The following is a 17,745-nucleotide window of genomic DNA, read 5'->3' on the forward strand; positions in this document are numbered from 1 at the left end:
TCACAAAAAAATTTACAAATAGTCAACAATGCGAAAGTACATGACCGTCATATAAAATCTTTATTACCTTTTGCACTTCATATAATTATAACTATCCAACAATCTCCATATATTCCGTCTTTCGTGACCGGTTGACGAGTCATATATAGCAGACGACTAACGTTTCCAATGTTTATTTGGTCACCATTTTTTTTGCTTGTGAGAACTGGGGAATTATATATCTGAAACCAACATCTGTCGTACACGCTTTACTAGATCAAGCACTTGACTGCTTCTTAGTAGCTTTACACTAATACGTGAGGTACAGAAAGAGTCATCGATGCTTGTGCTAACATGCGTATAGAAAGAGTCAAATCCTCGCTAATAATAGATAGAAAGAGTTAATAGTGGGGAAGCCTCTCTATAACACATGTACAATATCTTTATTTACTTTACACCTTGATCACAACTATTTAATAATCTCCATGTCGTCATTCGTGACCACTAGTTGAGTCATACTTCCTCTGCCCAAAAATAACCGTCGTTCTCGCTTCCTGAGAAATAACTTTGACGACTAATTTTATATAAAAAGATATTAATATTTATGATACACAATTAATACCATTAGATAGATCTTTAAATCTATTTTCATAATAAATTTGTTTGGAAATACAAATGTTGCTCGTGTTTTCTACAAATCTAGTCAAACTTATGGCACGGAAACCCAAAACGACAATTAATGAATCGAGTGGAATGCTTCCGTACCAAGGCTGGGACAAACTTGGTAAACGCCTAAAGGGTAGCTACCGCACACGCTTTACTTTTGAGTTAATCTGGTGAAGCTTCTATATCTATCGGTACAAGACCAAACCGTCATCTGTCCTTCGTGCTTCACCAGTGAGGTCATCCCATAAGCTAGCCTGCAGCCTGCTATTGCCACAACATTAGCAAAATGTTATTTTTCTATTCTCCAGATCCCAGACTTTTTGATATGACATTGGCCCTTCATTAACGTCTTGCTGCATCGGATAGTGACTTTTTTTTTGCATCGGATATGATATTGGCCCTTCATTAACGTTTGAATTTCTAAAAGTTTAAAATTTGAATTTTTAAACGACCTCGGATGGACAAATAGCAAAAATGAAAGTTGTAGATCTCAAAAAAAGCACCGTGACCGTGATCCTGCTTCATCAACCATGTTGAAACAAAAATTTAGGTGCATGGCTAAAGAATCACTGCCGGTCTGTGTTACCATTGGGCAATATATGAAAGCTATCCTATCACAACCGGTTGAAGCTACGAACCTTATCCCTACCGATTGCAAAGCAGTCGGCAGTGATCGACCAACAGTGATTGTATACTCTGTGATAGTGGCTTATATATGCTAATATGTCAAGTGTACGCTGTAATATTTGGGATGGTTAGTCATGCATTTAAAGATCACCTCAGCGAAGGCCATGGAGCAATAATGGAGATCATACCTGGAAGACATGCAAAAAGTCCAAAGTAGAAGAAGGGCAGACAAGAAGACATAAACAAACGGAACTAGACGAGTGCTGCACAGGAGCACCGGATAACTCCTGTGATGCCTCTTTTTACAAGCAACGGAGAAATGAAAAGGGCGGTACACAGAAGTAGGCAAGACAAACACCAACAAAACATTGGTGGTTGCGACCAGGGAGGACTGGAGAAAAGGCTAGGACGATGAAGAAGTCTTTGCAAAAGCTTTTATAGGCACCGGAATAATCTGGCGATGGATAGAGAGGGCGGCGCCAAAGAAAGTTTTAGGTGCACCGGATTTATTCGGTGGTCACCGGAGAAAGGTCCAATGGTCGGCAACGACTAGCTGACATGCAGTCACTAGAATTCTCCTGGTGGGGTTAGGCTAGTTAGAAAACCGCTTTATCTCTTGCATTAGGCTTAGTAAAAGAGGTTTGCATACCTCTGAAGCTTAGTGCTCGTGCGTGCACCATTATTGTACCCTAGCGGCTTCTAACCTTGCGATATCACAAGAACCACGTTTATGGTGCGGCCACCTCTGGTGTACCGAAGGAACGAGGCCCATGGTGTTTGAGCCGGAAGCTCGATATTGAAGATGGTAGGGAGCAGTCCACGATTGGCCATTTCGAAGACACACTTGCGTGTGGGGATGGCCCGGGGACTATCCACGGAGTTATCCAACCAAGATCTTGGCCCGTGCGAGGGGCTCCAACGAGTACACTAGGGGAAGCACGAGCTTCTTGATACCTCGAGAATAAAGCACTACTTAGAGGCGGTCATAAGATAGACCCATGCTCCCCATAAGTCAGGAACCGTGGCGCTGTGGCTGATCCTGTGAGACCTAAGCGACAAATTACCCGCGCCACTAATCTTACATTAGTGGCATGTGTTTAATTTCATGTCATGTAACACCCGGTTTTAAGGACAGGCCGAATGCACACCATATGTGAGCCCTGGTAATCAAACCTCACATATAGCTACAAATAAAGGGGCAGTATCAATTCACAATGCTTAATATATAGCGAACTTAGCAAAAGAAATAACCTTAGAAAGCAATCAATGGATAGACAACTCTGATCTCCGGGTGCAGACTTCACTCCCCTGGATCCAACTGACTGGTTGATCACAAGCCTAACTTCTCAAGTCTCTGACAAACTATTATCCGGCCTGAGGTGTGGGGGAAATTGCAAGAGTGAGTCCATGTCGAACTCAACAAATATAGCAACAAGGTATTGTAATCCATAACCACATGATCAAGTGTAATTGAATAATAAATAGCTTAAAATAACTCAGTTAAGCATGATTTAACAAGTGCTCATCTTTGGCGTAAGAATCCCTTGGTCGCCCGTGACCGTGAGCACGGCTGATATATCAGTTTATTAAACTCTGCGCAGAGGTGTACACTTTCACTGTGAGTCATGATTTCCAAATGTACGGGTTTGCAAGGTCCAAACATCGGAAATCATATAAAGCTACTCAGAAGTTCGTCTAACCGGGAAGGGCCGCAGGGTCATCGGATATAGGAACCCCACTTCCATTAAAAGGCCGCTTCCATAGCAAGGCACAACAGGACAGAGGCTGTCCTATACCCAACTCGCAGTATCCTCTAAGCCTGCTAGAAAAGGTCTCCCAAGCAACTAGAGCCAGAGCCATATAGCCCTCACAGCTGTACTGTAAGTCCCGGATGATCACTTACAAATGAGACCTTGTGGAGAGGGAATTTAACCCTCCTGTTGTTGCTAACAAGTCATCTCTTGTGTTTATAGCATATTCATTAATCAAGCTTCAAGATCATGGTCACAGAAAGAAAACCCAAACTATACTTGCCTTAAACACCGATCCTTCGGTAAGCTTTAATCTTCAACGTTTTCTTCTTCTTCTTCTTCTTCTTCTCCAACTTCTTATAGATCACCAACACAAAACTCACCGACTGGACAAGACCGAAAGCACCACACAAGCATCCGAACAAGCATGCATAGCAAACATACTAGATTAGAACAATACACCAATCAATGAAAAGATTCGAAATCTAATCTACATATTGCTACGATCACACACACGCGAAAGGCACACTAATCGGAGCTATGATAAAACAGAAACATCTATCGAAGGATTTACGTTGGAAAGAAAACTATATGCTTTATCTATTTTAATGATCATAAAACATGTATAAGATATCTCAGGGGAATATCTAAAATTGAGTTAAGTCATTTTATACTTGAGTTATTAGATTTAGAAAACTAAGATAAATTAATCATATCTTAATTATAAATATCTTGATATCATTTATGCAAATTAAATTGAAATATAATAACAAATGAGAGTATATATATTCAAAGTATATATGTCACATTTAAACTTGGCAAATTACAATTTAAAGACATACATGTTTACGTCACTAATTAATCATATTTTATTAATCAACATATCTCATATTATATAAAGTATTTAAACTTTACTTTAGAAATATAGAACATGTGAGAGCAACTAATAGAACAATTATATTATGTCTCATAATTGATCTAAGCAAGTCATAATTAAAAAGGCATTAATGTTGGCATACGTCATATTTTATAATTATAAAAGATTATATATATACTTTTAGTCATTTAAACATCTATAAATTAAAAACATATATCATGTGAGGGCATCTATTCATATTTAACACATATGCAACATTCAACTAATTATAATCTAAGACTGTACTGAAGTTACTGATTAATCAGATTAACAGGTTATGTATAATCACCGGAATACAAAACCTATATTGTTTCTAGTTATAAAACTAATTATAAGCATGTTAACCAATTTGATATTTAGCTATATATGAAAAATCATGTGACATGAAAAACATTGCCCCTAACATATCATTCACGTCAGCACATACCAAACGCAACTTAAACGGTGCAAAACGAAATTAGAACTTAAATTGCTCTTAATTAACAAGTTATTGAATAATCCTTAATTAAATTAATATTCAACTTATAAATCTCCAAGATGTGAGATATGTTAATCATCGCTGCAAACACGTATCACACACTACGATGAAACTCGTGCAATCGAATCGACATCAAAAACCTAAATCGACTTTAATTAATCAGCGATTAATTAATTATAGACACAATTAATATTTTAATAAAATAAATTCATAAACATGTGATATAAAAACTAATAACTCTACTGCGTAGATCTCGACGACACGAAACTAACGCAACTAGAACGAACTGAAACGGAATTAAAACGAAGAAACCACGGAGATTAAATGAACCGGTGGCAATACCGTAAATATAGTCATATTCTTCCTTGTGATCTTCACGTACAGAACATGGCCATGGCAGCCATGGGGGTGCTGCTGCTCACGCGCTGGGCGGGGAGAGAGAGGCCTTGGCCTGCGGCAGCAGCCGGCTGACCGGAGGCGCCAGACCGCAGTTGATGCAGGCCGGGTGGAGCCGGTTGGTCTGCACGACCGTGCAGGACTCAGCGGTGGCCTGCCCTGCCAGAGCAGCGCCTGCTGTTCCTTCACGGGGCAGGGGCTGGGGCGCGGGTCGGCGGCGGCGTGGGGCACAGTGGGGCCCGATGCGGCGCAGGTGATTCCCACCGACGACAGCGCACAGAGCCGGGGTGGCCGCAAAAGACGAACGCCGGCCATGGTTGCTCCTCGCCGGAGAAAAGAAAGATGAGATGGGAAACGGTCAAACAGGCACGGATTCGCAAAAAGGATGGAAAGACGGTGTAGAGGACGACGAGATCTACCTCATGGTGGTGACGGTTTTCGCCGGAGACGTCCGAGATGGCCGGAAAAGCTCGCCGAAGGTTCGCCGGAAACCTAACTGTGGAGAACTTCGGCGTCCGATCTGCGGGGCTACGAGTGGCGGCTCGAAAAACAGGATGTACTTCTGGAATCCTCGCGTCGAGGGCTACGCCGGCATATATATATATATATATATATATATATATATATATATATATATATATATATATATATATATATATATATATATATACGTAGGGTTTGGATATTTTGGAAATCCGAGATATTTTAGTAAATATTGATTTTCGGAATTAAAATAATTACAGAAAATCGAGAATTACTATTTAGGCTCCGAAAAATATCTCTGAGCTCCGAAAAATACTAGAAAAATTCTTGGGAATAGATGAAAGGATAAGGAACACAACCAAAGTGGTTTAGCTCCCGAAAAAGACTTTTGCATTGATCAAGGAAAAAGATAAAACTCTAAGAAATATGAATTTAATCCCGAAAAAGGTCGGAAAGATTCCCAAAAAGTGAGGCATCATCCTAACGTGTCTTAAAACCTTTTCCAAGCCTTTAGATTTTAAAAACAAGGCATCTTATCTAACTTTTGTTTTTGCAAATTTTCAAATTCTTTTTAAACCACTACTTGAAAGCAATATTTTAAAGATTGAGATTTGAATTTATTTTCCAAACCACTCATCACAAAAGTATCAATGCAATGGTATGTATGCACAAACATGTTGTTACCCTTATGTTGGATTTTAAATTAAAGAAAAATTTCTTTTACCTATGTTTTTATGAGCATAAAACAATTAACATAAATCATTTTACTCTTTTTAGAAAGTAGCTAATTTTAGGGTGTTACAATTCTACCCCCTTAAGATGAATCTCGTCCTCGAGATTCGGAAGATGATGATCAAGACACTGGAATGCACACTGCCATTGGATCTTCTTCACTTTCTCGAGTAGTTCCACCGTCTTGACAAAGATTTCTCTTGACTTTGCACACCTATTACTTTTACTCCAAATAGCATACTCGCTGATCCCCAGATGTTGATAGGCCCTCTAATTAACTCTCAAGTATCCACAAACCAACTCTCTGGTACTCTTCCAATTGTTAGGCCTCTTTGCTTTTCCTTTTTAACAACCTCAATGAACTGTTGCAGCTGGGTGCTAGCTTATTCTTCACACTGACACTCCATATGCTTCTCACAAAGACCACTTTGGAATCCATTGAGTGACAAACTCTTGTCCTCACTAATTCCAAAATGTAACACAATACTTCTCAACATGTCTTGCTAGATTTTTTTAGTCCAAGATATCAAATCGACCACTTCATACATCCATATTCCAATTGATCCTCATGTATTACTCTCTTGGTCCAAAATAGATTCCAACTTCAAAACACTATTAACTATATATATGCTCAGGTTGAGTTGTGACTCTTAAACACAAAACTTAATCCATGGTGTCATTCAATATTCTTAGCATAGCTCTTCCAATTTGCTAACGGCATTGACAACGACTTTTATTTCTTCTAAAGATAACACATACTTCTAAACCAAAAACATTTGGTTAATTGAACCCAACACTGATGTCACAATCTCAAACCAACTTACTGAAAGTGTCCCTTAGATTCTTATGATTCACGTAGATATCACTCTTCATGTCCAAGTAGATAATACCACTATGCTCCACAATGGATATCTCCAGATCTCATATGTCAAATAGCCCATCTCAAGCCTCCATAGTTGACTTGATGCATAATTCACTGCTTTTCTTACATAGAGCACATCCATATCCTTGCCAACCGCTTTATAAAAGAAACTCTTGTGTTCAACACTATAATACCTCTAATGAACGTGTGATAGAATCTTACCATTCCGAGGAATTCTGAATCACTCTTGCATACTTAAGCGGGTTCTAGCTCAACACATCTCTTTTGAGTGATTGTCCGTATAATTCTATCATTAGAGACATCCCACAACAAAAAAGAGAACTCCATCCAAACTAAACTCACTTAAGTTGCCAAAGAACCAACTGTAGAGAAGTCCAATCATCATATTTTCATATGCCATCAGTGCCAACTTGTCTTGAGTTGAAGATTGAACTCCCAAGTAATGATAGCTTGAAGCGAAGACCAATCTTGACAAAATATTTGAGCTCCTTGTAGATGATCCAACCTGTTAACAATCTTGAACAAAGATCCTTGTGTCTGATAGTGATTCCTCAACCGTAGGAATAACCGACACTTCCAAGTGAAGCTCTAGATTATATGAGACCCCCATCTTGCGATTCCTTTATGCCTTGGCTACCCCCCTTAAGAAAAGATCAAGTAGGGCGCCAAAGGATAGCTTGAATCTTCTTCTAAGTGAGTTAACTTATCAGTATGACCATTGATAACCAAGAGGAACTCATGTGTATAAGTAGGAACAAGTAACCTCAGTTTATCCGCGAGTAGAAAAACAGCAGTGCAGTAAAACTACTATAATTCCTGTTCTGTAAATCCAATAATGTTGTACTTTACACCGTTGGAAAGCTCATTAAATCCTTTATAACTTTCATGTAGAAGACTTCTCCAGATTCTACAGCTAAGTTGGTCGAAAATAGTGCACAACAGAAACTGTTCCAGGTTTCAGACTGCACAGAAACTTCAACTTGTGATGACTATATTTCCCAAATTAAAATAGCTATGAGGGTGAATTCGGAGGCATATGATAGGTATAGAAGTCCAGTTGATCCCATAGAAATTTTGTAACATTTTCTCGAACAGGTATTGTGATATAACCAGAAAACCACATACTGCTCCAGATCTCAGTCAGCACAGCTATATCCTCTTGAGATTTTGATAACTCCATAACCAAATTAGATATCAGGGTGATTCTTGCAGTCAAAGAAACATGTTGAAGTCTACTGTTCTCCAGAATTTTGTCATGATTTTTAATTACCCAAGAATAGAGATATAAACCAAAGATGATAGGTTACTCCAGAAAGATAGGATAGGAAAACAGAAGAAAACCAAAACCCAACTATCTATTCATTAATCCTTATGTCTTATGCTTATAAACTAAATGAATTTGTGGAAAATACCACAAAATCATTGCACTCATTACAAAGATTCAAAACAAAACATAATCATAATGACAAGCCAACAAGCAATTAGGGTGCACAATTCAATCATTGACTTAAACTTGCGATTCTATCGTCTTCTTAATATTATGGGTAAAGATCCTATAGCTTAACTTCGAATTGCGCGAGAAGGTGGTAAGACAAGATTCTAAAAGCATATCAAAGCAAGGAGTAGATGGGAACAAAAAGCTTTTAAAGAAGCATCAAGGAGGGAACGAATATCAAGGGTAAGAATGTAGTAGAGAAGAAAATATTAAGATTTATAGAACAAGGATTTTTGCTGTAACTTGTAAACCTTAGCACGACCAGTTTCTACTAGGCTTGCGTCTTACAGTCAGCATTGCTCTGATACCACTTGTAACACCCGGTTTTAAGGACAAGCCGAATGCACACCATATGTGAGCCCTGGTAATCAAACCTCACATATAGCTACAAATAAAGGGGCAGTATCAATTCACAATGCTTAATATATAGCGAACTTAGCAAAAGAAATAACCTTAGAAAGCAATCAATGGATAGACAACTTTGATCTCCGGGTGCAGACTTCACTCCCCGGGATCCAACTGACTGGTTGATCACAAGCCTAACTTCTCAAGTCTCTGACAAACTATTATCCGGCCTGAGGTGTGGGGAAAATTGCAAGAGTGAGTCCATGTCGAACTCAACAAATATAGCAACAAGGTATTGTAATCCATAACCACATGATCAAGTGTAATTGAATAATAAATAGCTTAAATAACTCAGTTAAGCATGATTTAACAAGTGCTCATCTTTGGCGTAAGAATCCCTTGGCCGCCCGTGACCGCGAGCACGGCTGATATATCAGTTTATTAAACTCTGCGCAGAGGTGTACACTTTCACTATGAGTCATGATTTCCAAATGTACGGGTTTGCAAGGTCCAAACACCGGAAATCATATAAAGCTACTCAGAAGTTCGTCTAACCAGGAAGGGCCGTAGGGTCATCGGATATAGGAACCCCCCTTCCATTAAAAGGCCGCTTCCATAGCAAGGCACAATAGGACAGAGGCTGTCCTATACCCAACTCGCAGTATCCTCTAAGCCTGCTAGAAAAGGTCTCCCAAGCAACTAGAGCCAGAGCCATATAGCCCTCACAGCTGTACTGTAAGTCTCGGATGATCACTTACGAATGAGACCTTGTGGAGAGGGAATTTAACCCTCCTGTTGTTGCTAACAAGTCATCTCTTGTGTTTATAGCATATTCATTAATCAAGCTTCAAGATCATGGTCACAGAAAGAAAACCCAAACTATACTTGCCTTAAACACCGATCCTTCGGTAAGCTTTAATCTTCAACATTTTCTTCTTCTTCTTCTTCTTCTCCAACTTCTTATAGATCACCAACACAAAACTCACCGACTGGACAAGACCGAAAGCACCACACAAGCATCCGAACAAGCATGCATAGCAAACATACTAGATTAGAACAATACACCAATCAATGAAAAGATTCGAAATCTAATCTACGTATTGCTACGATCACACACACGCGAAAGGCACACTAATCGGAGCTACGATAAAACAGAAACATCTATCGAAGGATTTACGTTGGAAAGAAAACTATATGCTTTATCTATTTTAATGATCATAAAATATGTATAAGATATCTCAGGGGAATATCTAAAATTGAGTTAAGTCATTTTATACTTGAGTTATTAGATTTAGAAAACTAAGATAAATTAATCATATCTTAATTATAAATATCTTGATATCATTTATGCAAATTAAATTGAAATATAATAACAAATGAGAGTATATATATTCAAAGTATATATGTCACATTTAAACTTGGCAAATTACAATTTAAAGACATACATGTTTACGTCACTAATTAATCATATTTTATTAATCAACATATCTCATATTATATAAAGTATTTAAACTTTACTTTAGAAATATAGAACATGTGAGAGCAACTAATAGAACAATTATATTATGTCTCATAATTGATCTAAGCAAGTCATAATTAAAAAGGCATTAATGTTGGCATACGCCATATTTTATAATTATAAAAGATTATATATATACTTTTAGTCATTTAAACATCTATAAATTAAAAACATAAATCATGTGAGGGCATCTATTCATATTTAACACATATGCAACATTCAACTAATTATAATCTAAGACTGTACTGAAGTTACTGATTAATCAGATTAACAGGTTATGTATAATCACCGGAATACAAAACCTATATTGTTTCTAGTTATAAAACTAATTATAAGCATGTTAACCAATTTAATATTTAGCTATATATGAAAAATCATGTGACATGAAAAACATTGCCCCTAACATATCATTCACGTCAGCACGTACCAAACGCAACTTAAACGGTGCAAAACGAAATTAGAACTTAAATTGCTCTTAATTAACAAGTTATTGAATAATCCTTAATCAAATTAATATTCAACTTATAAATCTCCAAGATGTGAGATATGTTAATCATCGCTGCAAACACGTATCACACACTGCGATGAAACTCGTGCAATCGAATCGACATCAAAAACCTAAATCGACTTTAATTAATCAGCGATTAATTAATTATAGACACAATTAATATTTTAATAAAATAAATTCATAAACATGTGATATAAAAACTAATAACTCTACTGCGTAGATCTCGACGACACGAAACTAACGCAACTGGAACGAACTGAAACGGAATTAAAACGAAGAAACCACGGAGATTAAACGAACCGGTGGCAATACCGTAAATATAGTCATATTCTTCCTTGTGATCTTCACGTATAGAACATGGCCATGGCAGCCATGGGGGTGCTGCTGCTCACGCGCTGGGCGGGGAGAGAGAGGCCTCGGCCTGCGGCAGCAGCCGGCTGACCGGAGGCGCCAGACCGCAGTTGATGCAGGCCGGGTGGAGCCGGTTGGTCTGCACGACCGTGCAGGACTCAGCGGCGGCCTGCCCTGCCAGAGCAGCGCCTGCTGTTCCTTCACGGGGTAGGGGCTAGGGCGCGGGTCGGCGGCGGCGTGGGGCACAGTGGGGCCCGATGCGGTGCAGGTGATTCCCACCAACGACAGCGCACAGAGCCGGGGTGGCCGCAAAAGACGAACGCCGGCCATGGTTGCTCCTCGCCGGAGAAAAGAAAGATGAGACGGGAAACGGTCAAACAGGCACGGATTCACGAAAAGGATGGAAAGACGGTGTAGAGGACGACGAGATCTACCTCATGGTGGTGACGGTTTTCGCCGGAGACGTCCGAGATGGCCGGAAAAGCTCGCCGAAGGTTCGTCGGAAACCTAGCTGTGGAGAACTTCGGCGTCCGATCTGCGGGGCTACGAGTGGCGGCTCGAAAAACGGGCTGTACTTCTGGAATCCTCGCGTCGAGGGCTACGCCGGCATATATATATATATATACGTAGGGTTTGGATATTTTGGAAATCCGAGATATTTTAGTAAATATTGATTTTCGGAATTAAAATAATTACAGAAAATCAGGAATTACTATTTAGGCTCCGAAAAATATCTCTGAGCTCCGAAAAATACTAGAAAAATTCCTGGGAATAGATGAAAGGATAAGGAACACAACCAAAGTGGTTTAGCTCCCGAAAAAGACTTTCGCATTGATAAAGAAAAAAGATAAAACTCCAAGAAATATGAATTTAATCCCGAAAAAGGTCGGAAAGATTCCCGAAAAGTGAGGCATCATCCTAACGTGTCTTAAAACCTTTTCCAAGACTTTAGATTTCAAAAACAAGGCATCTTATCTAACTTTTGTTTTTGCAAATTTTCAAATTCTTTTTAAACCACTACTTGAAAGCAATATTTTAAAGATTGAGATTCGAATTTATTTTCCAAACCACTCATCACAAAAGTATCAATGCAACGGTATGTATGCACAAACATGTTGTTACCCTTACGTTGGATTTTAATTTAAAGAAAAAATTCTTTTACCTATGTTTTTATGAGCATAAAACAATTAACAGAAATCATTTTACTCTTTTTAGAAAGTTGCTAATTTTAGGGTGTTACATGTCACTAATTAAGGCGTCTCCTTTGGCTGTTTTGACATAGTGCCTTAAAAACTACTGTATATTTGGATGGTTAGACTTCTCGTGTGTGTGGACTTTTGTCTTGCAAAATTTGTATTAAATTAAGCTTAAGTAGTAATACAACGTTGGAATTGGATGTGACCACGTATGATATTTCACTTACTATATGCATGTAGTGGAACACATAGGTCGTGTGGCTCCATGGCCTACTTGGTCGATTAAGTTAACCATCGGTGATGTACCAGTTGATAGTATAGTTTATGTAGCACCCGGTTTTAATAACAAAACCAGATACGCACCATATGTGAGCCCAGGAAGTCAAATCTCACATATAGCTATAAATAAAGGTAATATCAATAGACAATGCTTAAATACATTGCATATTAGTATAAAGAATGTAACCTCAGAGTATAGACAACGGAAAGACCTAAATCCACAGGGATGACTGGTTGATCACAAGCCTAATTCCTCCAAACTCTAACAATCTGGTACCCATCTGGGATTTTTCTATATATGTGTAAAATAAAGTAAGTGTAAGTACGAGTCGTACTCAACAAATACGACATGGGGTTCATGAGGCTCAAAAGGTTGACACTGGTTCAACTGCGATTAGCTTTTAATGAGTCATCTTTTAGCAATTGGTTGGCATCAAATTTATCCACAAGCCCACGTAAACACATGATCAGGTAAACATGAATAATGAATAACATAAACAATTAACCATTAGTGAGCATCTTCATCATCCATATCACTAGTGTTCATCATCTATTCCATAAATGTTCCAAGGCCGCTCGTGACAGTGAGCATGGCTGATATACCGGTTTTACACTCTGCTGAGGTTGTACACTTTCACTGTGAGTCATGATTTACCATTTCGCCTGAGGCGGCCAACCTCTTGACCCACTACCAAGGAAAGTCGGCAGGGTTCACTATGAAGCCTTTCAAAGTTTCGTCTAACAAGTTAGGGCCATTAGATTCATTTGGCGAACAGATATAGGAACCCCATATCGAATGGTACAATTCCATCACGGCTATACACATAAGAGTAGAGGCTGTCCTATACCTGATTCGGCAAGCCATTCTTACGCCAATAAAGGTAGCCACTAACAAGCTAGAAAAGGTCCTCATACTGAGCGAAAGCCAGAGCCATATAGCCCTCACAGCTGTACTGTAAGTCTCGGATAAATCACTTACAGATAAGTCCTTAGGGAGAGGAATCTAGAGCACCATAAAATAGTCCAATGCCCTAGCCTCCTTGTTCCATGTTGCTAAAAAGCATCTTTTAGTGTTTCTTGCATATTACATTATTCAAGTTACAAGATCATGGTTGAAGTTGAGCACTAGCATCATACTACCCAGTGCAATACCCCATAGGTAACAAGGCACAAGGTAACACAGTACTAGGAAATACTTTGTGGCAGTCAAGGTAGGCACATGCAGTATGAATTAAGTGATTAAAGGTGTATAGGACAACAAGGAAGATCCGATGCTATACTTGCCTTAAACACCGATCCTTCGGTAAGCTTTAATCTTCAACGTTCTTCTTGTTCTTGATCACCACGTATATCTCACCGACTGGACGTAATCATAAAGCACCACACAAGCATCCATACAATCGTACATGAAGCAAATAATAGATCTAAATTAGAACAATACACCAAACATAAAATCAAGATGAAAAGTTTGTAAAACGAATCTACGTCTCGCTACGTACACACAGACGCGAAAACACGCTAATCGGAGCTACGGTTGAAAAGATACAACTACCGAAAGATTTACTTTACACACGAAAAAGAAAACTATAGGTTTCATTTATTTAACTATATAAAAGCTTATATAAATTGGATTAAATCAAATTTGGATTTGAGTTATAAAACTAAAGTAAAACAAATCATATTTTATTTACAAAACCCAGTTGCATAATTATTAATCAAGATATGATTTAAACCATGAAATTTTAGAAATAGTAATATGGTAACCACTGTTGCTAACACGTAGATGTCGTCGCTATGAATCTAACGCAACTTGAATGGGTCAAAACAGATCTAAAACACAAAAGATATGATTTACACAAGATTTTCTTTGATAAAATAATAGATTAAATCTAATCACGTATTTTAAAAGTTGAAAAACACATCTAACAGTAGTATAAACATGTAGGTTATGAAATTACGAACCTAGCGCAAGTTGAACGGATCAAATCGGAGTTAGAACGAAGAAACGGTAAGGATTCATTATTGATTGTAAGTGGTGTATTTTTATAGTATTGTTGGATTTGTTTTTCTATAAGAAAACGGCCATAAAACATATACATGATGTCATCAAGCTAATTGGAACAGCTAACTGGAGCAGGGAGCACGCACGGCGCACGGCAACAACTGATGATCGTATAGGAGCTCAAGAAAGCTAGCAGGGTGCAGGTCAAGGAGGGAAAACTAACCGGAGGCGTGCGGAGGTCCTCACCGATGCCAGATGAGGAATAGCGATGTCGGCGTTGAAGCAGATAGCGGCGAGATCGGGTTTCACAAGCGGCTCCTCCAACTGATCGGAGATGCTGCATCAATATGATCTAGTGATTGGGTTAAAGGAAACAGAGACTTCAAAGAGGAGCAGGTACGTACTGCGATCATATCAGACTGTTCCATGAGCGGTGACATACGTGATCTGCATTGCTGCCTGGTTCGTTACGGCCGGTTGATGATTATTGTTCATGGATCTCAGTATTTTCTGGCGTTGACGGATGAGACCATGATGGCCGTAGGGAGCGTAGGGTTCCGGTGGACTGCAGTGCTTGGCCAGTGGATACGTATGCCGATAGCGTACGTGGCTTTCCAGTCATGCATGACGATTTGCATGCTTCGGCTCGGCACAGGCAACAGCAGATGGTAGCTAGATCGGCGGGCCAGGCATAGCAACGTACCGAAACGATGCATGGTCTGCATGCACTGCCGGAGATGAAGTTGATGGCAATAGATGGATCTCCCCATGATGACGTAGGCACGGCCGGCGGCGGTCGATGGCAACAGCGCGCAGGGGTGGGCTCGACTTGTTGCACGATGGAGATGATGGCCGGGCTGGGCAGCGCGGTGGCGACAGCAACGGCGAGGGAAGGAGGGAAAAATATAATTTACTACACGAGGGATTTTCTAAATTAGGGGCTCCCCATACGCTAGTTTTGGTGTGCTTTGCCCAAGGGGTTGGTAGATATATATAGGGAGAAAAACTCCCCACATCCCCGTCAACTAGCGTTATGGTACTAATTGACGTTGCACCATCCGCCTGAACTAATGTGCCTAAATAAACATTAAAGCCCCTGCATGGGCCTTTGAGATTTACTAGGATTATTGCACCTCGGCTTTGAGCGTTTGGAAAAATTAGAGATTTATTATTTTTGGAATTAATTAATTTCATGGATAAAATAATTCTAGAAAAGTTCAGAATTAATATTTAAGCCACGAAAAATACTCCGAGACCTCCGAAAATTTGGAGAAAATTATCAGAGACACTTTGGAACATGATGAACCCAAATAAAGTATTTGGAGCTCATAAAAAGATTGTTGGGAGCTTGGAACATAAAGATTAAGGTGAAGGAGGTAGGAATTAAATTTCAGAAAGAAGCTGAAAAATTCCTAGAGATAGATATTCGTCTCCTAAACGTATAAAAAACACATATTTTGCACATAGAAACATGAGGTGCGACCGGCATGAATGCAACAAACACATTTCTACCTTATGATAAATTTTAAATTAATGAAAATTTTTATTTTCCTATGTTTTCATGAGCACAAAATTCCAAATTAAATCATTTTAGCTCTATTTCCAGAAATTCAAATTTTAGGGTGTTACAGTTTAGCTTAGCAATTTGGACGGCTCCATGGAATATTCATCTCCAAATTACGTCCTGAAATCTTGTTTATGTAACGGCATATCATATACATACAATATTGAATAAATTTTATATGATCTCTTCACGTCACTTTAAATATTCAAAAAGAACATGGTGGTATAGCTTGCAGCACAGACACAAAAACAGTAATTGGTTACAACTTCCAATTTATTCAATATTATCGGCTGTAGCATAGCATATCTGAATAGATACAGGAGTATGCAAAATGCATATAAGCATATCTTCCTATACAATAATGAACTGAGTCTTGATTTACTTAGTAGTGGTTGTTCTCCCAGAACTGAGCTTGAAGCCAATCAATTGTTCCCTTTTGCACCTGGAAGGCCTTGGCCAAGACATCATCTGAGATCGGTGGCTTTGATCCAAAGACTGCGTTCGCAATAGTAATAACCCCAGGGTTCTGGCTGCTTAGTGCAGCGATTGCCACAGCCGGCTTGTCATGGACCGGGTTGAATTGGAAGTGTATGAGCCCTTGGGGGAAGACAAACACGTCACCCTTGTTGAGAACCTTGGCGAATAGCTTGTTACCGTTGTCTGTGTTGGAGGTGACAAATCCAACATAAAGTGTACCCTCGAGCACGGTGAGGATCTCTGTGGCACGTGGGTGGGTGTGTGGCGGATTTTCGCCTAATGGTGCGTAGTCAATGCGAGCCAACGAGATGCCCAGGGTGTTGAGTCCAGGCAACTGCATGACATTGATCAAAGTGACATTGGATCCAACCTTGCTTTTCATGGTGTCCCTAGGCTTGTCAAGGTTTGCTGCCTTGAAAAAGTCATCGGCGTTCACTGCCATGGGGTCCTTGCAAACAAATCCATTCACCTTCACTGTATGCATAGACGAGGACAAATAGTTAGATGGAGAACAGGTGATTAGGCCATACCTTGAAATGCTAGTTGTATGTAGATGCTTGTTTTAACAAATGATTTTTATTTGATTAGTGAATTAGTATAAGAAAACAGCATGACTTAAAGCGAGAGTATGCATACCCGGAGAGTGTATGTCGGCAACACAGAAGTCTTGGAGCGGGCTAGGGTCAGAGGCAGTGGCCTGAGAAATGACCAATGCTACAAAAGCAACGAGGAGGAAGTAGGTGGAGGCAGCCATTTGGTTTTGCACACGCTTTTGTGTTTGTGCTCTCTGAATTCAGCTATGGAGCTTCTTAGCTTGTGGTGTTTGTGTCTGTCTTGTTGATGCTTTTGGCATGGGGATGGTGAGGTTATATAGCCTGCCACAGAGCATGTGGCGACGTGTACGTATTAATGGCTTAATAAGTCTTAAGTCGAACCTTTCAGCAGAACTGAAGAAACAGTCTTGGCAGTTGTCTTATATCAACTTCGCACACCTACCTTGCTTTTAATAATTTTTTCACACGCACCATACGGCTAACAAAATCAACGTGCACGTTCTCTTTGCTTGCAGCACAGCATTACGGAAGTGTAGTCTTTGTT

General features: G+C 39.4%; 1 protein-coding gene across 1 annotated transcript; it reads right to left on the bottom strand.

The window, feature by feature from the left end:
* Positions 1-16,446: 16,446 nt before the first annotated feature.
* LOC136472013 (germin-like protein 12-2) lies at positions 16,447-17,483 on the bottom strand. The gene is made up of 2 exons (XM_066469758.1): positions 17,284-17,483; positions 16,447-17,121 (listed from the first exon to the last, which is right to left on the bottom strand). Exons 1-2 carry the CDS (start codon positions 17,399-17,401, stop codon positions 16,553-16,555), a joined length of 687 nt encoding a protein of 228 aa, XP_066325855.1. The 5' UTR covers positions 17,402-17,483; the 3' UTR covers positions 16,447-16,552.
* Positions 17,484-17,745: the final 262 nt, after the last annotated feature.

The sequence above is a fragment of the Miscanthus floridulus genome, chromosome 8 (assembly GCF_019320115.1).
Source record: "Miscanthus floridulus cultivar M001 chromosome 8, ASM1932011v1, whole genome shotgun sequence".
Lineage (NCBI taxonomy): Eukaryota > Viridiplantae > Streptophyta > Magnoliopsida > Poales > Poaceae > Miscanthus > Miscanthus floridulus.

Excerpts from the sequence above, each read along its gene's own strand:
- LOC136472013 (XM_066469758.1), bottom strand. The coding sequence starts at position 17,401 with ATGGCTGCCTCCACCTACTTCCTCCTCGTTGCTTTTGTAGCATTGGTC. Across the intron at positions 17,122-17,283 it reads TGCCGACATACACTCTCCGG|TGAAGGTGAATGGATTTGTT; the intron begins GTATGCATACTC and ends CTATGCATACAG.